The 12,388-nt window shown below is 46.7% G+C and overlaps 1 protein-coding gene across 1 annotated transcript; it reads right to left on the reverse strand.

The window, feature by feature from the left end:
• Window positions 1–1,993: 1,993 nt before the first annotated feature.
• Window positions 1,994–11,704, reverse strand: LOC125517046 (serine/threonine-protein phosphatase 7 long form homolog). Its single transcript, XM_048682266.1, has 9 exons — window positions 11,625–11,704; window positions 4,537–4,606; window positions 3,826–4,446; window positions 3,488–3,739; window positions 3,188–3,408; window positions 2,793–3,108; window positions 2,612–2,713; window positions 2,372–2,536; window positions 1,994–2,278 (listed from the first exon to the last, which is right to left on the reverse strand). The coding sequence occupies exons 1-9, from the start codon at window positions 11,702–11,704 to the stop codon at window positions 1,994–1,996; spliced, it is 2,112 nt and encodes a 703-aa protein (XP_048538223.1).
• Between the last annotated feature and the right edge of the window lie 684 nt (window positions 11,705–12,388).

The following is a 12,388-nucleotide window of genomic DNA, read 5'->3' on the forward strand; positions in this document are numbered from 1 at the left end:
TAGCCAACAAGTGCCAAGGCAACCAAGTGGGAGCCAACCTAGTGGTAGCCAACAAGTGCCTAGCCAACCAAGTGGTAGCCAACAAGTGCCAAGCCAACCAAGTGTTAGTCAAAGAGGATCTAGGCAACAAAAAGGTCGGCAACTAGGACTTACAAGAGGCCGTGGTGGTGGTAGTCTAGGCCGTGGTGGTGGTAGAGCTCGTGGTGGTGGTGTTGGCCGTGGTGATGGTCTTGGCCGTGGTGATGGTCTTGGCCTTGGTGATGGACTTGGCCGTGGTGATGGACAAGGGCAAGGTCGTCATAGAGGAATGTTTGGATACCTCGATGGACCATTTCCGTATGTTGCTCACTAACTATAATGTTTCAAATGTTCTTGTTTTCCATATATTCTTCTTTTTCATATGTTCTTATTTTACATGTGCTTCCATTTGTTTGTATTGTCTTTACTAACCATTATGTTTCACTCATTGTAGGTATGGCGGCTTCCCAACCCAACAAACCAACAATGAAGGAGGATGGCGAAGATGAGATGGCGGGATGGTGGGAGAAGGCTGCGAAGAAGCTTAGAGAGGAGGATGCAGCCAAGCTAAAGAAGAAAAAGGAAGAGGAGATTGAGACGGAGAGGAAGAGAAGACAGAGAGGAAGAGAAGCGATGTGGGCTAGGGAGCAAGCATTGGTGAGGAAATGTGAGGAGGCACAGAAGAAGCGTCAAAAGGATTTTGAAGAAGGAACCATGAAGCTTTGGGCAATTGCAGCTGAAAAAAAAGAGAGGGAGGAAAAGATATTCATGGAGAGGGTGGTTAAGGAGGCCCACCTCATAAGGAAAAGGGAGGAGGAAGAGGAAGAAGAGAGGAAGAAGAAGAAGGGAAAGAGGCCTTGCTCTACGCAATAGAGCTATGTCATCTTCAACTTGCTTGTGGACAATAATCGTGTTATCCTCTAAACTATGCTCTTCGATTTGGTTGTGAACTACTATGTGTCATGAACTACTATCTCTCCTCCTCGATTTGGTTGTGAACTACTATGTGTCATGAACTACTATCTCTCCTCCTCGATTTGGTTGTGATCTACTATGTGTCATGAAGTACTACGTATTATGAATTAGTATGTGTTGTGAAGTACTATGTGTCGTGAAGTACTATGTGTCGTGAACTACTATGTGTCACAGTTCTTTGCTTGCTATGTGTCGTGAACTACTATCTCTCCTCATCGGAATATGTGTGCATGTGCCAAAAATTTTGCTAAGTACAGGTGCAACGCCTAGCCCTGGGGCGTTGCACTGTACAGTATGGCGCCTCGGTGCTAGGCGCTGCAGCGGCTGTAGCTTGCAAACAGAATGTTTGCTCTCTGTTTAGCTCAGTCCATGTGTGCAACGCCACGCTCTAGGCATTGCATTGCACTGTACAGTGTGACACCTCGGTGCTAGGCGCTGCAGCGGCTGTAGCTTGTAAACTTGGTCATTATCAGGTAGAGATGAGGAAGGGAGAGGGGGACTTGGTGCACCCAGAGGGTGATTGTCATGGTTCAGAGTTCAATGTGGTTGAGCAGGGAGTTGAGGTCACCCTCGAGGATCCAAACCAGTTCAAACATGTCGAGACTGCCAATGTGAATGATCAAGATGAGGGCTTTAGTGGTGAAGCTAATGAAGAGGGAACGGCCAAGCCTGCATTATTAATTGAAGATCTTGCTAAAGAGGGAACTGTTGAAGTGAAGTTCGAAGATGAGCTCAATGATGTTGCTCTTGAAATGGACGATGTAGGAGACAAGCAGGATGCATCGGTCGAAGCGGCCTTGCTTCCTACTAGGAAGAGGATCAAGTTCAATATAGAGGATCAAGTTCAACATTATTAAGACAACAAGTGCAACGTAGAGGATCAAGTTCAACATTGCTAAGACGTCAACTCCAAGTTCAACATAACTAAGACATACAAAGAGGATCAAGTTCAACATAGAGCTACCACAAATAAAGGACTATGGCTGGTTCCTAAGAAGAGCTAGTTCCTTGAGCGCTTTTTGGCTGCTCCCCCCCCCCTCTTGCTGGCTAACTTCTTCACCTTCCTAGGAAGAGGAACACGCTCCCGCTCCGGCTCTGGTTCCTCCACGTCATTGACATCGTCATCCAAATAGTCATCCAAAGCCGCCATCCGCGAGGTGCCGACCGTCCTTTTGCCTCTTTCGGTGAAGTCTTCAGGTGTGTACTTGTTGATTCCCTTCCTAGGCTTTAGCATGTATGCAGACCTAGCCTGGTACGTCCCCAAGGTCATATCATCATCAACAACCTATGCATCAACAAAAGATATGGAAAGACCGTGTGTGAGGATATAGTTAGCAATGCATCAATAATTGGATATATATATATGCTCATGCCATACCCCTTGGGTGACCACACCCACATCCTCATCCTCCAAATGATCACCATGGCTCTGGCCCGAAGCGGGATCTGATGGTGTCGCCGACCTAGACCGTTCTGGTGATACATACTCGGGGTCACGACAACCAAAAAGGTTTAATAGCCGCCTTAACTTTTGGCCCTGGCGCTGCAACATGTACAAGTGAATGAGACATCGAACGTAGCAACACATGTTAAGTGCTAGTTTGAAGGAGATGTGAACCTTGATGAATGCTCGAAGTGCACCTTCTCCATCGCTTTTGCCAGCCGGGGTTGTTTCAAGAATAATCTCGGTCTCATCAGCTGCTTTCTTGATCTGGGCACGCTATGAACAGAAATGGTATTAACATGTTAGGCAAGCGAAGATGTGAATAGTGTGAATGAAAAGCAAAGAGGGCAAATACCACAAAGTTCATCATTGGAGCTGAAGGGATCACTGAGTTGCCTTTCCTGACTAATGCGTTGTACTGGTGTTGGGCTACCTCATCAAAAACAGTGGGTTCTTCCAAAATCTCCTCAGCATACGCCGGCTTGCATACCTCCGCACGGGTACTTGCAAGAAACCATGTGAGATAGTTGTTGAACGCTACAGGGCAGTGCTCACGAAGCTGGACTCCTTTTCCAGCCCTAGCTTGCTCCACACTAAGCGCAAACTGTACGACATACTTTCTGTGATGCTTGGCCCAATCCTTAATCTTCCGCTGCCTTTTCCTATCCAACCTGCAAGTTAGAAACATAATATTAGTAGCATCGAAACCGCCGAGAAGCTGCTAAGTACTCAAGGTTAATTATATCTTACGCGTGTAGCAACTTGTCTGTGTCCTCCCACTCCGGCGGATGTGCCTGGAACAAACCAAACTGACGGCGCACTCGATGTGGGAGGTGAAGCTCAACCGCCCAGTTGCATATGAGTGGGCACCGCATACGCCAGAGATCCCTATCCCTAGTGCACATCGGATTCAGCCTGAACTCTAAAGGGTTACCAAAACTATCTCCTGTTCCATACGGCTCCCATATCACCTGCAAAATGGGATAGAATGCAAAATTGATATCGAGTTGCAATAGAAGCATCATAATCACTTATGCCATGTCAATTCACCTGCTCAGGCGTGATCGCGTCAAGCTCGCTCTGGTACAACTTGTACATGACCGAGGGATCATCTGTCGTCTCATTTATCACATCCCACTTGTAAGCCCAAGTGGGTAGCCGTAGTAGGTCGCCTTTGTCGTCCCAATCATCGTACTTCACCTTCTTCGGACGTCCAACCGGCAAACGCTCCCAGCTCCATATGGAAAGTGCGAGCAAACAACCACCAATACCTCCAGATGACCTACAACAGGCTTCGTCCAACTGCACATAAAAGAGAACATGGTTCAATTAAGAGCAAGATCGCATTCATAATGTAGCAATGAAGTGAAAAAGAAACAACTTCATACCTGTCTATACAAGTAAGCCAGTGTCGCCGAACCCCAACTCCATTTGCTATCGAAGACGGTCAACGCCTTCAGCCACATCCATGGAGCATTCTTGCATGTGCCATCAGCAAACATAGTCCTGGATATCACATACCACATGTAGACACGAGCATATGTCTTGACCGTGTCCTCATCAGCTTCCGGTGGGCAAGTACCAAAGTGCTTAGTAATCCACGTGAAAGTAGCACCGGCTGCGACTCTTTCCTTCTTCTTGTTTTCTGCTGCTGGTTCCGGAGGCTCCGGAGGAACCATACCGATAAGGGCATGCATCTGCGCGCGCCACCCATCGGAATCGGTGCTCATACATAAAGGATTCCCATCGATAGGAAGACCGGTGATCATAGCAATATCCTGGAGCGTCACTGTCATCTCCCCGGTCCGTAGATGGAAACTATGTGTCTCCGACCGCCAATGATCAATAAGCGCGGTGAGTGCTGGAGCATTGTTGGGTGGCGTCGACCGTCTGACCATATGAATGAAAGGGAGAAGTCCTGTCTCCCTTACATACGGTGTGTATCGCTCATCATAGCGCATCCACCCAAGGGTGACCCCGTGAGAACGAAGCTTCAAAGGTGCAAGCTCCTACAAACAAACAATTCATAACATTACATATGGGGCATTTGTGTTTGAAATAAATACGAAATTCATAAAACATGTCACTTTCATTATTACCCGCTGCTCCACCGCCATAGCGTACGACCGGTGTTGCTTGTCCCAGTGATCATCGAGAAGCCAAACCATCCTAACAATTTTGAAAGAAAGCTTTCTTGTCAACATGATTATCTTTTGAATACAAATAAACTAAAGTATGCCTACTAGATGCAAAATACAAAGCATATGTATCCAAACCATTCTTGCCAATACAAATGTAATTTCAATAAACTAAACTAAGCCTACCTCATGCAAGATTCAATACAAATATCTTTTCCATATAAATAAAATGTCAACCTATGTATCCAAACTATATAAATAACATGTCAACCTATGTATCCAAACCACATTCTAGTCTAACAAGGGTTCCCCAAATCTAATACATGCAAGATTCAAACAAAAATTCCCCAAATCTAATACACACAAGATTCAAACAAGGGTTCCTCAAATCTCCGAAATAGCATACATTCTATGGATAGAAAGAAGGGGATCGGAGAAAAGTACCTTCTAGGATGGATTGGTGAAGGAATCCACGGGCCAAATCGTCAGATTTTTTTAAGAGGGGATTGAGAGGGGGAGAGGAGGAAGCCGCCGGCCGCCTGTTCTGTAACTCCTCTGGAACGAATGGGTGGGGTGGGGTGGGGGGGGGGGGCAGCGGGCGGCTGGCATCTAAGTCACAGTGCAACGCCTGCGGGCCGGGCGCCGCACATTACGATGCAGCGCCTAGCTCGGAGGCGCTGCACTGCTGGGTGCGGGCCCAGGGGCTGCCACGGTGGACTAAAGTGCAACGCCCCTGAGCTAGGCGCTGCACCGTAGGGTGTGGCGCCGTCGTGGCGGGCGCTGCACAAAAAGGTCAGGGGTGTGAAATTGTTTCACGGGAAGTTCATTTTGTGAATTGATTTCGTCCACAGGTCAAAATAGTCAAATTTGCCGCGTAGCACGCGCCCACTCAATCAGGTTGAGAGTTGACAGGAAAAAAAAGGTGACTGGCCCAAATCTTATTTTCAGTTGATTGACACCTGGCCACTCCTCAAGTTGTTACCCCGCCCTAACTGTGGTGGTTTTGAGTAAATAACCCATGTAACGATCCGACGTCTAAAAGGAAAATGAATCACAGCTTGGCTCATCGTTTGCTCATGGCTCTGGGGTTTTAAGAACACATGCATCCACACATTTGCATCCCACCTGAAATGCTCCTGATCTACTCCCTCCGTTTTTAAATATATGTCTTTTTTAAATATTTAAATATAGTAGTAATCATATTCATCATCCAGGGTGCGGAATAAGTTATTCTTCACCCGAGGTAATCTTACGATCACTTCATAAATAAATTACATTTGAAATACAAACAGTTTCATTCATATTGATTCATTACGTAAAACTTGGTATAAGAAAACAAAAAAATAGGTTATAAAACCAGAAATATTGCATTTTATGTATGTTTTACACTATGTTTTTAAGTTCATAATTTTACTTAACATAAAATATTTTTTACGGCGAGTATTATTTTCTTACATTATCTTTTTACGTATAAAATAAGACAAAATTTACGAAACCTAAAAATACGATGCATTGAGCTCAAAATAAGGAGGGAGTGAAGAATAACTATTCCTCACCCAGGGTGACGAATAACGCGACCCTAGACTATATACAGATGAATATAGACGTACTTTAGTGTAGATTCACTCATTTTGTTTTTGATGTAGTCCATATTAAAATCTATAATAAGACTTATATTTCGGAACGGATGAAGTATGTGCGTTTAGCTTAAGCGAAGGCTTTGAGCTCGCCACCCGCCGTTGGATTGTCCCTGTTTGAGTTGGACAGGCTTGTTGCCGCATGCCCACTTGTAGTACGTCGACCGGGCTACTACCGACGATGCCGAGGTGGGTGACCAAAGCCCAGAGGAGGGTTATCAGCTCGCCGCCGCGGGCGATCGCCTCCATATGACCATCAATGTTGTCCGACGGAGCGACATACAGGATCATCTCCGACCAAAACGCAGCGAGGGCCTTCCAAGCTGCATCCTCCCCTTGTTCAGCCAATTGCTCTGCAAGGATCGCGCCATCCTTGAGCACCTCATGGTTACGCTCTGCGCTTAGTAAATGAATCAACCTCCTCTGGTACTCAAGTTCAGACATCCACGACTCCCTGGAATCATTGCCTATGAGTACACTCTTGGCGCCTTCACTGACGGCCAGGTACAGGCTCTTGCACCATTCATCATCTTCAGGAAGTAGCTCAGGATAGCATGCCACCAAGTAGGCGCAGTACTGCGATAGGTGATTTGCAGCAGACATATGGTCAGAGTAGGACGGGGATTGATGTGGCGGTGACCTTGCTCCAAGGATAGTCGTGGCAATGTGACACACAAGCATGATTTCGGCTGTACCTCTTTCCCCAAATGTCCAAATGATCTTGCCGTCTTCTTGCAGATGTAGGATCCTTTGGAAAGACGACACATCACTATTGATTTCTCCTCCCTCGTAGCACTTCCTCAATGCACCAACAATAGCAGATTTCACTGCACTTGGTATCTTCTTATTTTGGCCTGACATATGAATGAGACGCCGGAGATTAGCCACTAGCGTTTTCCTTGGGTGGAGCACCAAAACTGACGACTGCCCCATTTTATCCTCCCAATTCCTTATCAACTTGCCTTTGCTCCATAGCACACAACGGACACACCTCTGGATGGTAGGAGATTGACGCCAGGAACAATGTTTCACATATTGACATGTCAAGGCCACTTTAATCCAGTTAGAGCGGATGTAAGATGCAATGTCCCGCACCTCAGCAAGCATAACTTGTGCAACAAGTATATACATTGGTATGTAATCAAAGTATATAGTCCCAAACGATTTCGTAGTTGAAGTGTTAGAAGAAATTTTGCTGCAGTACACAATACAATTAATCTGCCCTTTTCGAGATTCGCTCAGCCAGGGGACTTCGCGAATCATAGAAGTTGTCAGGAGATATATGACAAATAAACCATAACAGATGCTTAGCAATGAAATGAATCCGCTCACGATTGGCAGCCAACTCTTTGAATATGAAACTGGAAGTGATGAATAATAATAGTCATGAAGAAAAGAAAGCTCATGTGCAATCACCCCAAGAACTCTTTCGCCATCATTATCCTCAAGCAAAATTTGACGTAAGAAGTTACTGCCTTCGACGAAACCAACCTCAATAATTGTGTACCTTGCAATTCGACACCGTAGCAGTTTAAATAATGCGAACGAAAAGCATAGTTCTTTTAGTTGAAGTGATTTTGATCTCAGAAGTGCATCATCCAGTTGCCAAACTTTGTCAAAGGTCACTAAGTCCTTGCTGTTGGACACTGACACTAATTTGTAGCCACAAGGCTTCTCCTTTACCTTCATGGTGTTCTCTCCAGTAACTATAAGTGGAGGAGGCATATGCTCAGCATGGTGGCTTCCATCCTGCAGCTCCTCCATGTATCCAACAATAAGACGAGGATTGCGTCCAAAGGCTAATGATTGTCTGGCTATGTACCATGCGTAACACTTCAGAACTAATTTGGAAAACAAAACACCAAACGGTCCAAGAAGCAATAATCTGATTCTATTATCTGTGGGCTCAATTGCCCAGGCTGTGCTTATTGCTAGGTAAGCAGTCCACATTGCTTGAATAAGTAGTGCCATATCGGGAGGAATACTTCGACCTTCTCTAGCATCGGCGGCAACCAATGCAGTGGTACTTATACCAATATTCAGACCAAGTGCCGTCCATGCAAGGACCAAGACGACATGCAATTTTGCATTACATCTCCCTACTATGAGATTAGACTTCAGAAAGGTCATTTTGGTCGACTGGGTAATGCCTAAACCACTGGAAGAGACAATATAAGAGACAATGGGCAGAAACAATGTGGTGGCACCTAGGAAGAGCAAACGGATCCATGGAATGTGCCGGTAGCGACGGCCGTAGGCGCCTATCCCAACCATGAACCCCATCAACATGCCACTAAACACCACTAGAACATTGGCTCGGAAAATTGGCCCTCGTAGTCCCACGTTCTCAGAGAATTGCTTCAATGCTTTATCTGAGCAGTGCTGATAGTCTTCTAACATGTTGGAAATACGAGGTACCTGAATGTCACATTTGTACATAATTATGAGGTGGTTCAAAAATAATCAATTCCTAGTCTCCGCATTGGTTGATGGACACCAAACGAAGCAAAGCATTAGTGCCGAATAATAAGTAGGCTTACACAAGAAGAAAACTTGGGTTCATCCAAAAAGGGTCCGCGTCACAATAGTATCTCCATAATCCAACCACAGACCTATGGCATGTGGACAAACAACGACAAGCACACTACCCCGACCGAGACAAAACTTTCAAGAAGCGATCATTGCACATGCACAAATGTTGACGGGTCCAACCGAAGGTCTTCATCCACGAAGCCCAGCCTCGATCTAGCACCTTCAACAAGGGCAAAGACACACACCTTGACATTGTCTACTCAAGCTGGACAGGAAGACCTTGTTTTTTCACTTGGGAGTATGCGCATATTTTTTTTTCAATTATTTGAATTGCCGTCACGTGGTAGTATACGCATACTTGTTAAAGCCGCCACTTGGGCTGCCAACGATTCACTAGCAAAATCCCAGCACACTGAGAGAGCTTGAGGCCCACCCACGCCGCTGGAGAAAAGGACGAAGCAGGCTGAGGACCTCGTCGCATTGTCCAGGAGTAGCATTGCACCGCCCGTCCTAACACGCGCAGAGATCCGTCGGCCGTCGCCCAATCGATCCACGCGCGGGCCATGAGTCTGATCCACGCTCGTGGCAATGACGATGTCGCATCCCACTCCACCTTCCTTGCATAATCAGAGCATCTACAGACGCCCGTTCAGTGACTGGTCACAAACAAAGCGACCCAGACATACACCTCAAACGTCCGGGCTGACCGGCACCCCACATATTCAGTTCAAATTTGAAGCGGATGTGCGGAGGCTCGGGCACACGCCCTGGCGCGTTCACCACATCGGACTGACGATGGGTTCCCACAGAAAAACACTCTGAAACCAGACGGTCCGAAGCTCGTCTCCTTCGTCGTACCGATGGCGCCACGTGGTGCCGCTCCGGCGTATCCCGTGGTGCTTAGCCTGGTTATTTAAGCCGACTGCCATCATCGAAACCCTACCGTCCACATTTCCCTCCCCTCCTGTCCGCCATTGTCGCACTTTCCATCGCCGTCTGCGACCACTGGTAGCCATATGCCCGCACGCCACCAGGTAAGGAGCTACCCATAGCTAACGCCGGAGCGTCGGATGCAGCTTCTTGAGCATATCCGGGCAAGGCGTGAATTTCGGATCGCCGCAGGGCTACCTCCGGACATGGTCGATCCAGAGGAGGACTTGGAGGTGGAGGAGGACGAGGTTGACAAGGAGGAGCAGGTTGAGATGGAGGAAGAGGAGGAGCCCGAGCAGGATATGGGGGATGCTGGGGACGCGGATCTAGTGGCGATCCTCGATTCCTTCCGGTCGGAATCGGAGGCGGAGGCCCAATGTCATCGTCGACAGGAGGCGGAGGTGGAGCACACCGTGAAAGTCGACGAGATGCTCGTGTTTATGGATGATGATGAGGAGGGGCCGGAGCCCTCCTACGCGCCCATCTACTCTGCGCCCGGCACCAACGTAATGGACATCTTCGAGGACGAAGCGTAGTGGCTAGCGTAGCGTAGTACATATAGGTTTACTTTGCATGGTTTGTATGGATCTACGAGATGAAATATGAGAGTCTCGGATGCATAGCACCAAATTTGAGCTTCACTGCTCACTGTCCGTGAACACGCCCGATCGCATCTGCGGACGTTTGAGAGGTTGAATTTGCCAAGTCCGGCTATAGATACTCTTACACCAACACATGAAGGTAGATACCCTCTCCTCCAATTAGAAAAGAAAATTATAGGACTGGGTGCGTCACAATAAAGGATAGAATGATAGTGGTGCCTCAAGAAATATCTGTTATGTTCCTGATATTTTCGAACACTTTTAATAAAACCCTTTCGTAGAAGTATTCTTTTAGTGCACTTTTCTTTTTCTTTCTTTTGAGTCGGGTTCTTAAGACATGACTGAAAATTGGGTTTTCTGAATATCCATCTTCCGGAGAAGTAAGTTTGTGTGAGATCGGAAGGGTGCCCTCGACAGACTAGACTGAAGCCCCTCTTTTGCACTAGCTTTACCTAGCTGCAGTGAGGGGGAAGGCGATGGAACAGTTCACAATCCCATCCACACCCATCGGTACCAACGGTCAATGGCCGGGGAGGGGGACAAACCTCATGCGGCAAAGAACACTGTTGGAGGTTGTACTTTCTACTTTGGGGGATGAGAACTACAGTTATTTATAGTTGTTGATAAAATCTATCGTTTAACCATATAAAATCTCCTTTTAAGATCCTCAAACTATTTATGTGAAATTGGCCGACGTTCACAACTTTTCCTACCAGCCATGCAGTGTGAATTTACCAAGCCAGAATATAATACAACGCCAAGGAAGACACCCATACATCGCCAAAGAACAATAATGCTAGATCTACACAAAAAAAACTACAAGTGTTTTACTTAACTTTTCAACCTAATCCTCCTCCCCCCTATTACCAATCATAATTCTTCACATCAGCTTGTTTGAAAAAAAACTAAGTAACTTTTTGTAGATGTAGCACTGCTCACCTGAGAGGCACGGCGAGGTTGAAATGCCTAAACGACCTAAATAACACTGCTCTCGCCAGAGTCAGCGAACCATGACTAGAAGACTACTAGACCCAGCCTAGACTGGATAAAAGTGTAGCATAAAACATTGAACCGACATTTGCAACTTTTTCATGTGAACTGTAGAACGATGCATTTTCCCTTTGAAACTGAGGTCGAAGGAAAAATTTCTCCATTTGATATTCGCTCCATTTGTTTGCACCAAACGTATATAGATGATACTACCATGGAAAAATAACCTATTCCCGTGTTTTTCTCTATTTACTTTCAGCCAAATGAGCCCTCGGCCAGGTTCACCCACAAGTCTGACAGCAAGATCGACGGAGGCCAAGAGAAAATAGAGACACGAGTAAAGAGAGATGATAGGCACCTCGATTGCATCCGGAGAGCAGAGATGATGATAGCCACCTTTTGCCGGGTTGTGTTGGGGTGGTGTGTGAGTTGGCTCATGGCTCGGTGGGGGTTTAAGTACACATTTACAGCGTCCTCACGTCCACACACTTCCATCTCGTTTCATATTTTCTAAAAGAAATATATAAAAAATCCGCGCCGGCAGCTAGCGATGACCTCGAGTCCGTCAACCTTCCTTTCCGGTTTCCAGCAGCCGCTCGTGGCCCACCATTGTCCCCGTCTGAGATGGACGGGCTTGTTGCTGCATGTCCACTTGTTCACCTCTTTTGAGTGTAGAGCATAAGAACAACTTCAACGGGCCGACCCAAACGAATACGCGCTTTATCTGTTTTTCGTTCATTTGGGTTGGCCACGCCAATGTCCGTGTCTCTTTTTTCATATGGGTCGGCTTGATCGCTCAACAGATGGCCGGCGCAAATTTGCACGTGAAAAACAACAACACGTGGCATAGAAAATAAAGCTTAATAAACATTAATTAAAAAGTTCACTTCATTAACAATAACTAGCGGGTCAACCGCCGGCCAAAGTTCACTTAAAACTTAATAAACATTAATTAAAAAAAAGTTGACACCCCGCAGCCCTAGGCGTCGGCATTGCCCTTGCCCTTACCGGCGTCATCGTCGGCGGTGAGGTCGACGAAGACGAGTGGCGAGCCGGCCCAGCCAAAGGCGGCTTGGTAGGCCGCCAGGGTTGCCTCCTCCGGCGTCTGTTGCGGCTGCGGCT

Source organism: Triticum urartu, chromosome 6, assembly GCF_003073215.2.
Source record: "Triticum urartu cultivar G1812 chromosome 6, Tu2.1, whole genome shotgun sequence".
In the NCBI taxonomy this organism is placed as follows: domain Eukaryota; kingdom Viridiplantae; phylum Streptophyta; class Magnoliopsida; order Poales; family Poaceae; genus Triticum; species Triticum urartu.

Bases quoted from the DNA above. Each gene is read 5' to 3' on its own strand.
- LOC125517046 (XM_048682266.1), bottom strand. From the start codon at position 11,704: ATGAGCCAACTCACACACCACCCCAACACAACCCGGCAAAAGGTGGCT. The intron at 4,447-4,536 runs GTAATAATGAAA...GTTTGTTTGTAG, and splicing joins CTATGGCGGTGGAGCAGCGG to GAGCTTGCACCTTTGAAGCT. The intron at 3,109-3,187 runs GTAAGATATAAT...TCTAACTTGCAG, and splicing joins ACAGACAAGTTGCTACACGC to GTTGGATAGGAAAAGGCAGC.